We start from the raw sequence: 12,762 nt of genomic DNA on the forward strand, positions 1-12,762 counted from the left end.
TCAGCAAAAAGTGTCTTTCTCAGAGCTGAAAACACACTTTAAGGTGTGTTTTGTATGTTGTGTTGTTAATTATGGTACGTGAAGTGTTATTGTTAAGTCCATGTCCATTTGATGATGCTCGATAACAATCAAGATCGGCCCTGCATTACAACCACATAGGGGTCTGCATTAATGGAGGAGTGGTTTTTGAGTTACTGATAATTTGGAGACATTCCAGCTGCAAAACGCTGCACACATTAAATAATACTCAGAGTCAATTTTCAAAATATTGTAGATGTAACAATTTAAAAATGATCTAAGAGGTGGAGCATGAGTGGCGCTGTGGCGGGCATGTGATGCTAAACGGGTGAGTTGTCATGAATGGAGAAATTCGCTATAGAGACCAAAACTATTTTTTGTTCTAGGGTGTAGACCCAGAGCTAGGTTGTAAACATGATTATTTCTGCTGTAAACTTGGAATTACTCTGGCTTCACGTGTCCAACTGCGCATTTTCCCTCTCCGATTTTCAAATAAAAGTGTTTGCTCCCTACCCAACCTTCTCCCCTCACCACAGACAGTAAATGCTGGCTGTGCACTTCTCACAGAGTCAGCCTATATTTACCCCCTGACCTGGCAGACAGTGTTCATGTTCAAAGAGCAACACGCTCATCTTGCTTCATTCTGATCTTACCTTGACCGTGTAATCAAACACTGCTGGTTTCATTCATCTCAGCAGTAAGCATGCAGGTGGATGTGCTGATGATTATAAACATGGACAAATTGAACCATACATATATTTGTATATACAGTATCTTAATTATACATAGGCCTGACGGTGTTATGTATATATACCTTAAATCATCTCTCACGCTTACACTTAAATAACAATTCTATTTTCAACCCATGCCTTTCCATTTCCATCTGTGGCTGTTTTAGAAATTACGCAAATTAAGGAGAGCGAAGATCTAAAGATCAAGGAGAGCTGCACGGAGTGGGCAAAGAGAGCTGACACCACGTAAAGACCAGTCTCTGCAAAGTGGAATGATCAGCGATTTTATCACCCGTATCATTCCCGCTCCACAGCGTCTCAGTAATCCCCTCTCCTCAGCTTTTCCTTCTTTTTTTTTTTTTTTATCTATTGCTAGGGACCCTTAATGGTTTCTCTGTCCGCAGCCTAAATTGATAACATCTGTCAGGGTGGGACTGGAGTGGCTATTGGACATCAGGAAAGGGAAGGAAACAGTGAGACGGCTTAGGATAGAGAACATCTGAAGCATGAAGAAAAATAATGTGTTTAGCATAGTTTGTTATACGTGAAATCAAACGTGACCTTGTGGTTTTATGAGAGACTCTGCTGCCCTTGACAATCTGGTACTTAGCAGGGTATAGGAAAGCACTTAGAAGGATATGGCTTTAAACATGCAAAGCAGGTGCAGTTATTATGCTGAACTGAAACAAGAGTTGGATAACCAACAAGTGAGATCAGCGTGGCCATGCCGTGCCACTATCCGGTAAAGATGATATAGAATGTAATATGAGACATATATACATATATAATGCAACACAAGTATGAATACAATTGACTGTTCCCAGGTGGACTATTGCTGCCTGTCAGCATTTCCATCGTGCACAGCACATAGTACTTTCACAGTGATAACAGTGGCATATTTACTTCTCAATGGGTACAATGGGTATGTAAACAGTCACCGATAGATGTTATCAGTGGCAGCTAGCTCATTAATCTTACGTTAACTCCAGAGTTAAGTCAAAAATTATGTATCAGCCTTAAGAAAGTGGTAGACAAGTCTCCTTACATGACACCATGTTAAAAAGCTAAAACTGCAAGACCCAGGCAAATATATATTTAGAATAGATATTGGGATTTTTTATATCTGTGTGCATATTTCTGCCAAAGAAAAAGGCTTTGTTAGTCTCTTGATGAGATCCCTTGGGTAGGCATCACATCAGCTGGTAGGACTCTTGTTGTCTTCCCCAGGGGTGATAAGGGAGCTCTATCTCACTAGTCAATGTGCGCAATGTACCTGCAGGTCAGTGATCACGGGGGTGATTCTAACTTCTGCTGCAGTCATTGCACTCCATTTATGGTTCTCTTTCAATTCCAGAAAAGTAAGGCATGATAAAGTGTTTCTAGCAGCGGTCAGTTGTGTCTCCCTCTGCACTGACTAGGGCAGTGATAGATGTACCTGCAGCATTAGCAGTAAAACTGGGGTCAAGCTTTAAAAGATTTAGAATGGACAATTCTACCAACTTAAGAACTTAAAAAATATTTAGTACAAGTATGAATATAGTATTTATTTAGTCACCAACACCCTGCCCTGCTCAACAACTGCTTTGGCTCAATTCCAGAGATACAGTTCATTACTTAAAGGTTTTGCAAGAAAGTTATAGTTGATGCAGATAAAAATGTATAAATCTGATCTCCCAGTTGTGTTTCCCAGCTGACTATTTAATAAGCATAAATTAAATTAATTCAATGCATTAAGTAAATTAACACAAATTAAGACTGTCGTGTGAAAGCAAACTGAAGTCAGGGGAGTTGTACTTTTCAGGCTTTACTCTGATTTTTGTTAGAGCTAATTATACTTATCACCAGCAGCTGCTCTTATATGCAAATCCGGTTCATTGGCAGCCCTCAACGCTGTATCAGTAACACATTTCTGTCCTGAAGGTCGAGCATGAATTGCTGAAAGACTTCCGTCTCCGTCCTGACACATCTGAGACATGGTGTGGCCTCATGATAGGGGAACAGCATTGCCTTAGACAATGCACCTTGGACAAATGTCACTATCAGTGCTTTGTCCTCCACCACATTCATCACCTGCAGGTCCTCCTGTGCCTGCATATTAGCCTTTAGGTTGTGCCATGGACAGTTATCTACAACAGCTTCACAGCAGGGTTGTATAGTTTGTCAGCTGGAAGAGAGTAAAAATAGACAATGTTTTGAACCTCGAACCGAGCTGTGTGTTGTCCAGAAGTAAGTCAGATTGGTTCCATGTAGCAATTACATGGGTCATCAGATATAAATTGTACACTGAGCCTCTAGAGGTAGAAACATTGCTACAACCTGTTCACTTTATGCATTGGTTGAGGAACTCCAAGTCATTTCACGTCACACCCAGGATCCAGAGTCTACTGTTGCTTTTTCCTAATGCAGGCCATACTCAAGCTGGGTAGAAAGGTCAAGGAACGTGAGTATTTGATGCTGAGGATGAACTATCAGTAGACAGATCTCAGGTCAGAAGGCAGATTTGAGCCATATGTGAGATACTTTCCATTAGGTTCTTGTAGCACATACATGGCATCATGGAATTGCGTATAAATATCAGGCAACCATAATCACATATTGCATGCAGAGTTTGCACATTTTAAACTCCTCATGTGGGTAAGCAATCCTTCATCGAGATTACATTCTGTGAAATAACACACCTGAAATAGAAAATGCATACTGGTAGTTTGGGCCATGACTTGTGTGTTACTCATAAGTCCATCCAGGCTTATTTAGCAACTTCTCAATAATGTAAAGGTGGGAAAATATAATGAGATCTCGGTGACCAAGCTTTCCCTGCCATCTGGGGATTAGTGTTACAGTAGGGCTTAAGACTATTTGATGACTGGACCAATTCCTTCATTGTCTATAGCTGTTCAGTTATTGAATTTGCAGCAACTGGCACCCTGACAACTACAGACAATTGTGGTTGACATGTGGGCTTTTGGCAGTGACTATATACACATTCCCAACTGTGAAAAATAAGTGTGAAACGAATATAAAAAGCCCCTGTTTGCCGTTTGTCTCCAATAGTCACTTGGGAGCAGGTGTACAAGGGAACGAAATGTCAGAGAAGCCTGCGAAGAGTCTAGTCAGATAAATTGGGAGAGAGAAAGAGAGGAAGATGATTTCTTGGTATGCAGCTCGCCTATCAGTCTTCAGCTTTATCTCATTCTCTAAAGGTTTTTGGTAAATCAGAATGCTCAAAATGCTTTTTATTGTCATTGCGTGTCCACATACAATGAAATTACGATGGCTCTCCTTAGACAAGACTACAAACATTAACATAAATAGTAGGGAGAAATGTATGATGAAAGCAATGCTCTATCCTTTATATATACCTTACGTGGATCAGTGCCAGAATTAGAGAGGAGCAGAGAAAGAGGGAAGCAATAAATGAAGGGGAGGAAAGGAATAAAGTTTTGATACCCAGAGCTAGTAACCTTTCGGCTAATGAGTGGTTTGGAGACTCCTCTTGCTGGTAGTGGCCTTTACAGAGTTCAGAGGACAGACATTAAATGTGTTGACTTTTTCCTTACCTTTATTTAGCCTGGATGGGTTGGCTGAGCAGCACTTACACATTTACAGCAGCGCTCTGCTGCCTAATCACGGGATAGGGACACAAAATGAGCATCAAAGGGCGTATTAGAGCCATAATTTGGCCATCAGCACTCATAATTAATGGCATGCCAAGGTCACTGTTGATGACTTTGTAATGTGTAAGGGACCATAAACTATGGCCTTACTGTATATCAACCATAAGCCAGAAATGTTGGGTATTGGGTATTAACATTGGTTTATCTCATTGCTATACTGGTGTCACTATACGGCTTTAAATTCAATAAAGGCAACTCATATCATGGTTCCCTGTGTTTGTATGTATTGTTGTTTGTGTAGGTGGGGAGGTGACCAAGCCACAGTTTACTCAGTACTTCCGGGGCAGCCTATCTGGTCTGACCATCCGACCAGGGAAGATCGAGAGTCAAAAAGTCATTTCCTGTCTGCAGGCCTGCAAAGAAGGACTGGACATCAACTCCCTTGAGAGCCTGGATAAGAACATAAAGGTACACACACAATGAAAGAGACATAGTAGGTACTCATAAAGGGCAAGTGTAAAAAAAACATTAGATTTTGGGGGAAATCTGATTGGTTCTGATTAAAGTTTACAGTACAAAAATTTACAGTAAATAGAGTTGGCATTTAAACAGACTCTGACAATATTGACAGTTGTAATATGTCACGTGTAGTCAATCAGTACTGGCCAGTTTGATTGACCATGTATCAAGGACCAAGACACTGAGCTGATTAGATTGGTTGACCCTCCATGGTCAACTAATCTCAGTGTCATCTGGAAGGTTATAGGTTTTAATGTGAAGTTGCAACCACCAGATGGTTAGCTTAGCATTAAGATGGAAAACAACGACCAAAACACGCCCAATAAAGCCTCACAATCATGCGGTGTTGTGTAAACTGCACAAAGGAGCTATAATGTGTTAACTAGTCAGCTTTAATTGGGCTCATTGGCAGATTTTGGCCATCCCCTTCATTCGTCTCGCTAGCATCTTCCCCTGTCTTGTAACAGACTAACATAACCTGTTATTTCCTTGTAACTCTCCGCAATTAGTGTATTTTACAAATGTTCAGCTATTTCTTTAAATTTAATTTGACTGTAGCAGTCGTACATCTGCTATTCTTTGAGAGCCATCCAAACTGTGCTAAGTATACACTCAACATAGGTTCTCCTCTGATGTGTACACCCACAAAAACACATTTTGATCTAAGTTGACACGAAAAGGCTATTTCCTCGAATCCCCGCAGCTAACTCACCAGCTGGCTTTCTTTAAACTCCTCTGCTACCTCCCAGTCTCCTCACACCCCCCTTTTACTGGCTCAGCTAATCCATCTCCCTGCACTGTAGAAGATAGAGGGCAGACAAGATGGATGGTTTGTGTAGACTCAAACCCACCCCTCTAACCACCCACCCGCTCTTTTAACTCATTTTCTATCTTCCCCTGTTTGGTCTTCCTTTTCTACCCAAACTGCAACAGCTATTTCCATTGAGCCCCTTGTGCTGTGATGCAGCAAAGAGATGCTTGTCGGCCTTTTGAGAAGACAAGGTGGGACGAGGTGGAGGATATGGCAAAGAAGAGGTGCACAAGCACTCAAGGCCCAGTGCAGTCTATCTTGAGAGAGCTATTTCATTTTCTTCTTAGCCACACACTCATCTGGCTCCCGTAAGTCCACAGGAAGCTTAAAGACGGCATTTAGCCGAGCAGGTGAGGGCTGGCACAGCACAATCAGAAGAGAATAATAGGCAGCAAGGGAGAGACGAAGAGAAGTAGAGGCAAATAGATGGAAAATACAGTGACAGAGAACAGGAAATGAGAGGAAACGGCAAGAGAAGAATGTGAGAAGAGGAAAATGACAGGGGAAGAGGGATTGTATGGAGAGCCACATGGAGTGCTGAAGTAGTGTCACCCTGCTGCTGAGACCCAGTTTTCGGAAATGGGAGACACTCAGTGCAGTTCTGGCAGGAGAACACTAAACCCTCTTTAAAGAAAGAAGGGCCTCAAATCTCTGTCATCAAACCCTGCAGGAGAGCACACACATCTGTCAAGCCATACTTGTGAGCAGATTCTACTATTTTCAGGTCCCTCGACTTAAATAGCCCTACAAGTGTTTTGTCCATGTTTTTGGCTGCATATTCCCATTACTATCACACTATAATTTCCCTCTCTGCCTCCTAGTCAGCCACCAGTTTCCATTTATTTCAGTACAACACCAAAGTCCATTTGTAAATGCCTGAAACCACCTTTAAACAGGCGATACATCACAGTGAACATCAGATCTGTTTGTTTTAGTCAGAGTGACATTGGTGTTGCATGTAATGCAGCGCAGGCATGATGTTCACGTTGATGGATTACCTGATTTAATCAAGTCGCTGCACAGTCACTGTACAGTGCAAAGTGTGCTGTGCATAGAAAAGAATATTCTGCCTGAAACTTTTTATCCATTACTTCAATTATTACATTTTTACACCACTCTTGACAAGATTACTGCACAACAGGCGTATTTAAAGTATATTGCCCATCAGCATGGCTGCATTACCAGCAGGTACAATGATAGCTGCTTTAGGTTCATTTGAGATATGCATTAACATCTAACCTGGGCCAATCTGAACACAAGTGGCCAGCTTTAAGTAAATGTACAAAACGCATCTCCACGTGTCTTCAGCTAGCACTTAAGATCCGATCTCAGTTTCACGCTCTGTGTGCAAATAAACGCTTTTTTTTGTAAATATGTTTTATTGATTTTTCACAATTTTTATCCCAGAGATGAAAAATACAGAACATAAGCACATCACTTCAATTTACAAATTCAGCCCCAGAATGTATAAGTGAGTAGCAGTAGAATATTTTATTAGCTGCCGTCGCTAATGGATATCTACCTACCACTGTAGCAGAATCACAAACGGCTATGTTTGTTGTGTGTGCGTCATTATATGTGGTAATGATTCACTTGTTATTTTGGAACAAGCTGTGAAGCTGTTAAGTTATTATTTATTTATTGATCCATTCCAGAAAAAGACACTGGTCATTATTGAGGAAACACGCAACTTAACTACACGTAGTTCCTTATATGTCAACATGATGATCAAGCATCAGTAATAATAACCACATGCTAATATGTTACTTTTTTGTGACAGAATCACACACAGTGAACATAATGTACATTAGAGATTTTCATTTGTTAATTCTTCTTTAGATTAATTTATTGCCATGCTTTTTCCGTTTCAGGCGAATAGTGGTTGTGTGTATTTTCTGAATGAATGAGACAAAATGTCACTTACGCAAGACTTATGCAAGAGCACCCCTGTTGAGTAGACGGCCCTGTGTGTTCCCACTACTAAGAAATGAGGTCAAATGCGTCCCAGAACACCTCCAAATGCTGTCTGACGTCACTCAAATGCGTCCGCAATGCGTCCTGGGTGCGTTCACACCTGTACTTTAAGCTGGCCACTTGTGATCTGATTGCCCTGGACAGATGTTAATGCAGGTCTGAACAGGGCCTTACGGTCTTAAAAGGTCCACACAACACTAGGTTTTGCTCATTTAATGTAATGGATATGTGGATATGCAACACTTAACCACATATATAACGACGTAAAGCTGGGCTGTTCATTTTTAAATTAACAGTGGATGAAATGGTTGCTCATAGTAACAAACCCACAGACAATAATTAGAAGACTTGTGAAGCAGTTGTCAGCTTATTATTTCGGCTTTGCAGTGTATTGGTTATGTTCTAACGAATTTTGTGAACCTCGTATTGAGCAGGGTCATGAAGTAAAATAAACACTGTTCTCTACCACAGACATAGTTAACGACTGGAACAAAGTGGAGCATTTAGCAGCTTAATAGCCACATATTTCCCTCAGGATTTGGTGGAGACCAAAGCTTAGTTAAATGCAGAGTGATTATTTGACAAGTGTGTATAAGGTGCAAATGACTGTATACCATTATCTCTCAAATATATAAATCAGCAACTGTTTGCTAACATGGTCACTATTTGGTAATACTGTACCAGCCAGTGTTGTATGTACACCTAGTAGTACTCCCCCTCAGATGGACAATGCAACACAACACATACCACACCTATGCACTCTGCTTCATCATTTTATCTTGGGTCCATGACTTGAAATTAGTTACAATGAAATCACATTACTACACCGTAAGTCCTGTTCCAGGTAGAAGTTAAGCAGAGAAAATACTATTAAACATATAAATCTGTCAGTGCCCTCCAGGCTTTCACTTGGTCAATTCTTTTATGCGCTGGTTTGATCTACAGAATCTCAGTCAGTTATGACATTTTGTCATGTACTGTGTCAACTCTCTATTCATTTAACATCTGCGTTGTCTCTCTCCCTAGTTCCACTTTAACCCAGCTCAGTCCATCTTGGTAATGGAAGGAGAGGACTTGGAAAACATGAACGCTGCAGTGAGGAAAGTTTCCTACATAAACTCTCGCCAGTTTCCCACACCAGGGATCCGACGCCTGCACATCTCCACTGCAGTACAGTAAGCAAACCACCACTTCTTATTACAATTGTTTTCTGCTTTTCTTTACTTTTATCCACCTTGTCTGTCTTCATTCTCTGTCTACATTGCCACATTAGTTTCCTTTAGTCCCATCACGCCTTCCCTGTTTCTCAGTACGTCTCCTCTCAGATACAGTATAAGGAGTGTTATCCCACCTCGACACTTCTGCTAAGACAACACGGCAGACATCACAACCTGACTGATATATAATTCCCTTTTCACACGTTGATCTCCACCCCTCCTTCTCTCGATCCTCTCTCTCTGTTCCTCCTTTCCTTTGCTGTCACTTCCCCTTTCCTTTAATACACCATTTTCAGTTCACTGTCGCCACCGGGGGCTAGTTTTTACATTTTCATGTCATGTATTAATAATTCTGCCTTGGTTTTGCCAGAGGAATAAGGGAAAGAGAGATGCAAAAAGAGAGAGAGAGAGAGAGAGAGTGCTTGGGAGGGATGGGGATGGGGGGACTGGCTGGTAAAACAGTCTCCCTCGGTGGGTTCTCATTAAAATTCATGATTGTTTTAAATATATGTAGACCCCTACAGCACAGCCCTGGGGTTTTACTCTCCGCCCTCCTGTTGGGTTCGACGCACGGCCGCGGGCCCAAGAACCTCAACTAACACAAGTGTGGGTGTGTATGTGTGTGTGTAGGCATGCGTGCATGTTGGTGTATGTGGTGCACAAGCTTCTGGTGATGAAGCAGAGTCATCGTAGCTGGAGGCGCACCGATTATCAAGGAATACATTATGCTAATGATGGCAAAGCTTGCATCATTGCTAAATGTTGTATAAATTAAGTTTTTCTCGCAGACTGCTGACTGGTCTGCTAGTTGCCATGGCTGCGTGCGTCCTTGAATGTGTGTAAGATATGGAAAGGGCGTAAAACACCACTTGCGGACATGTGTGGCTTACGTGTGAAAGGGCGTCCATTGAAAAACATGTAAAGATATGTTTTAAGGATTAAAGCTTCCAGTCTGACTTCAGGGAAAACATGTTTGAGTTAGTTATACTGAGAGCCTTAATACTGGAAATTTCACATTATGAACTGTTGCAGACAGTATTGATTTGCACAAATGAAAAGAGATGCTAAATATTTTCTGGAGAAGCAATTAAACTTTTTTTCTTGCTGATGTCTAATAACTACAATTACTGCAGGCACTGACAAAATAATTAAGCAAACAGAGCTCATCTTAACAAAACAAACGTGTACCTCTTCTTTAGTAATAACTTTATCAGCTTTTGGTTAGACACTAGTAGTCTTAGTACTGTAGTCTTAATATATTACCTCAAACACATACATTATATGCTACTTATCCCCTAAAAATGCAAACAGAAAAATACATCCATACCTTAAACTTTGTTGCTAAAACTTTTTGCAAACTGTCTCATTATCCCACTTTCCAAATACCGCAGCAACCTCAAACTGCAGCACTACACATCTGTGTGAGTGGACGACGGATGTGCTGGAGGTTTGGGCATTAGAGACACAGGTATTACTAATGACATAAACAATGGTTCCATTCCATTTAGCCATCTCACTAAGCCTTGCCAGTGAGAAACAACAAACAACGCCAGTACCTTGAACTTGCACACCCACGTGGAATAGGACTGTTACTGATATTATTAAATACACCTGTATCTTTAGGTAGGTAAGAATGTCAACAATGAAAAATGGCGTTTTGTGTGGACTTGTTGTTGGAAAGACTTCTCTAAGACCAGTCTGTCAAACACTCCATCTAGTCAGTAGGCTATTTATTGTGGCAGCACTTACTAGATCAGTTCACTCACACAAATCTATGATGAAGAAAAAAATAAATAAACACACTGACTGGTCATACTGTTGCTTATTGTGGTGCAACAGGCTGATTATTGTAAATGAGATTAATTAAACTGAGTGGATATTAGATAGAACGATGAAAAGATGTATGTCTTGTTTATAGAACGACTTTCAGGCAAAACGGTAAATAATCGTATCTACTGATTAACAGCCTGGGGCATAGTCATTTCAGCCTTAGAGCTCTTGAAATTTATTATCAATGAAATGGCTTTTCTGATCCACCGTGTCTTAAATCATGTACTTCCATGTAGTACACTGTCTATGGTATGTGGTAACATTCATTCATCTTCTGTAACCACTTGTCCTGTGAAGGGTCATGCCTACACTAATGTACAGATTCTAGTACTTTCTGAAGACCAAAAGTGTAACAATACACAGTTGGAGATCTACTATGATTGAGGTGAGGTCTTTTATGTGTTATACACCGATCAGGCATAACATTATTCACAATATTATGTAGGTCTCCCTTGTGCCTCCAAAACAGTTTTGACACATCGGAGAATGGACATGGTCCTTCTGAGGGTGTCCTGTGGTGTCTGGCAGCAGAATGTTGTTAGTGGGGGCCTTTGGGTCCTATGGGTTGAGTGGAGGGGTCTCTGTCGATCATCCCACAGATACTTCATCAGTTTGGGATCTAGAGAATTTAGAGGCCAGGTCAACACCTTGTGCTGTTTTTTCAATATTATTCACTTCTCCTGTTAGCGGTTTTAATGTTGTGGCTGATCAGTGTATGTAAACTTTGCCATGAGAAAAAATACAGCTTAAAGTGGGCACCATATTGCTTTCATATTTTTATACATTATTATATATTTACATTGTAAAAGAACATCTGCGTAGCCTTTTTGCCAATTTCATTCTTCTGACTGCCTAATGGGCTGCACGTTGCCATGGTTACACCAATGTTCGTTAAAGAGAGTTAACAGCAGCAGATCTATGTGTTGACCATACGGGTGATTGTCAGCAGGGGAACTTCTAACTTGTCGTTTTTAGTACTCCATGCAGATGTGATGCCAGCAGAAAACGATTCACCTCAACAGTCTAAGTTACGCTGAGAGACTGAAACACAGTCCACTACCACAACTTGTCAGCAAGTGTTGACGAAAGTTCCCCCCCCAGATGACGCAGACAGTATCACTCTTCACAAATAAACAGAGATGTTAATTAATTCCAACAAATGCAATTAAATTTGTTTTGTGCTGACGCCTAATAACGGCAATTACTTCGGGCATTGAGAAAATAAAAGCACCCAGTGCTAATCTTTGCAACAGCCCTATTAGGCTCCCTTGTCATATTTCTTTATAATTAAGTTGGAATGGCTCCAGGTTTGGTTTTTTTTTTTGTTGGGGTGTTTTTTTGTTTTGTTTTTTCAGCTCAACAGGCCCACGCAGCAGCCGTCTCCTTGCATCACTGAGTTCGTATCTCCCACTGCTCACAACAATGGCTTAGTGACCGAACTGCGAAAATACGAGCACACACACCACCGGCCGTCAGCACAAGAATGAAAAGGAGAGATTACACGATGCCCTGGAACCTGTTTTTGTCGCAAGCAGTGGCCTCAAACGATTGACTGTGGAGGATTAGAGACAATAGTTCGCTTTTTATCCTGCTGTCAGGCGACATTTCAGAGGAGTTTTATTTATTTATTTTTTTATATTCCAAGAAATTTTCTCTTTCTCCATCAGCTGAGTTCAAGCAGGGACTGCACGAAAAGCATAGACAGGAGTAGTCTAGACATCAGCTAATGGCCGTATTCAGGTTAATTTCACCATTTCATTATATATAATAATAAAAGTTAAAAATAATAAAAACACGTGGTTAGACTGGCCACTTGTCGGGTGTACACCGCCTCTCACCCAGCTGTCTCTGGGCGAGAGGCGGAGGGTTGCTGGAGGGTTGCTCGTCCCCCCGACCCTCCAGAGGACAAGCGGATACAGAAGATGAATGAATGAATGAAAAACATGTGGTATATCTTCCGCAACACACGCACATGCTGCATACTTTTTGGATTATTTGTAGGAAAATCTATGTTGTAAATTAAGTTGTGCAGTTTTATTTTAGGACTT

The 12,762-nt window shown here is 41.0% G+C and overlaps 1 protein-coding gene across 1 annotated transcript in view; it reads left to right on the forward strand.

The window, feature by feature from the left end:
• Nucleotides 1–12,762, forward strand: part of LOC311498348 (calsyntenin-2-like) — a gene marked incomplete at its 5' end in the record, with an annotated part of 268,748 nt that overhangs the window by 240,850 nt on the left and 15,136 nt on the right. Inside the window, 2 exons of the mRNA XM_084558889.1 lie at nt 4,665–4,831; nt 8,694–8,842. Coding sequence (XP_084415015.1) covers nt 4,665–4,831; nt 8,694–8,842 — 316 coding nt within the window. The remainder of the gene's footprint in view (nt 1–4,664; nt 4,832–8,693; nt 8,843–12,762) is intronic.

Source organism: Chelon labrosus (genome assembly GCF_963514085.1).
Source record: "Chelon labrosus genome assembly, chromosome: 13".
NCBI classification, from domain to species: domain Eukaryota; kingdom Metazoa; phylum Chordata; class Actinopteri; order Mugiliformes; family Mugilidae; genus Chelon; species Chelon labrosus.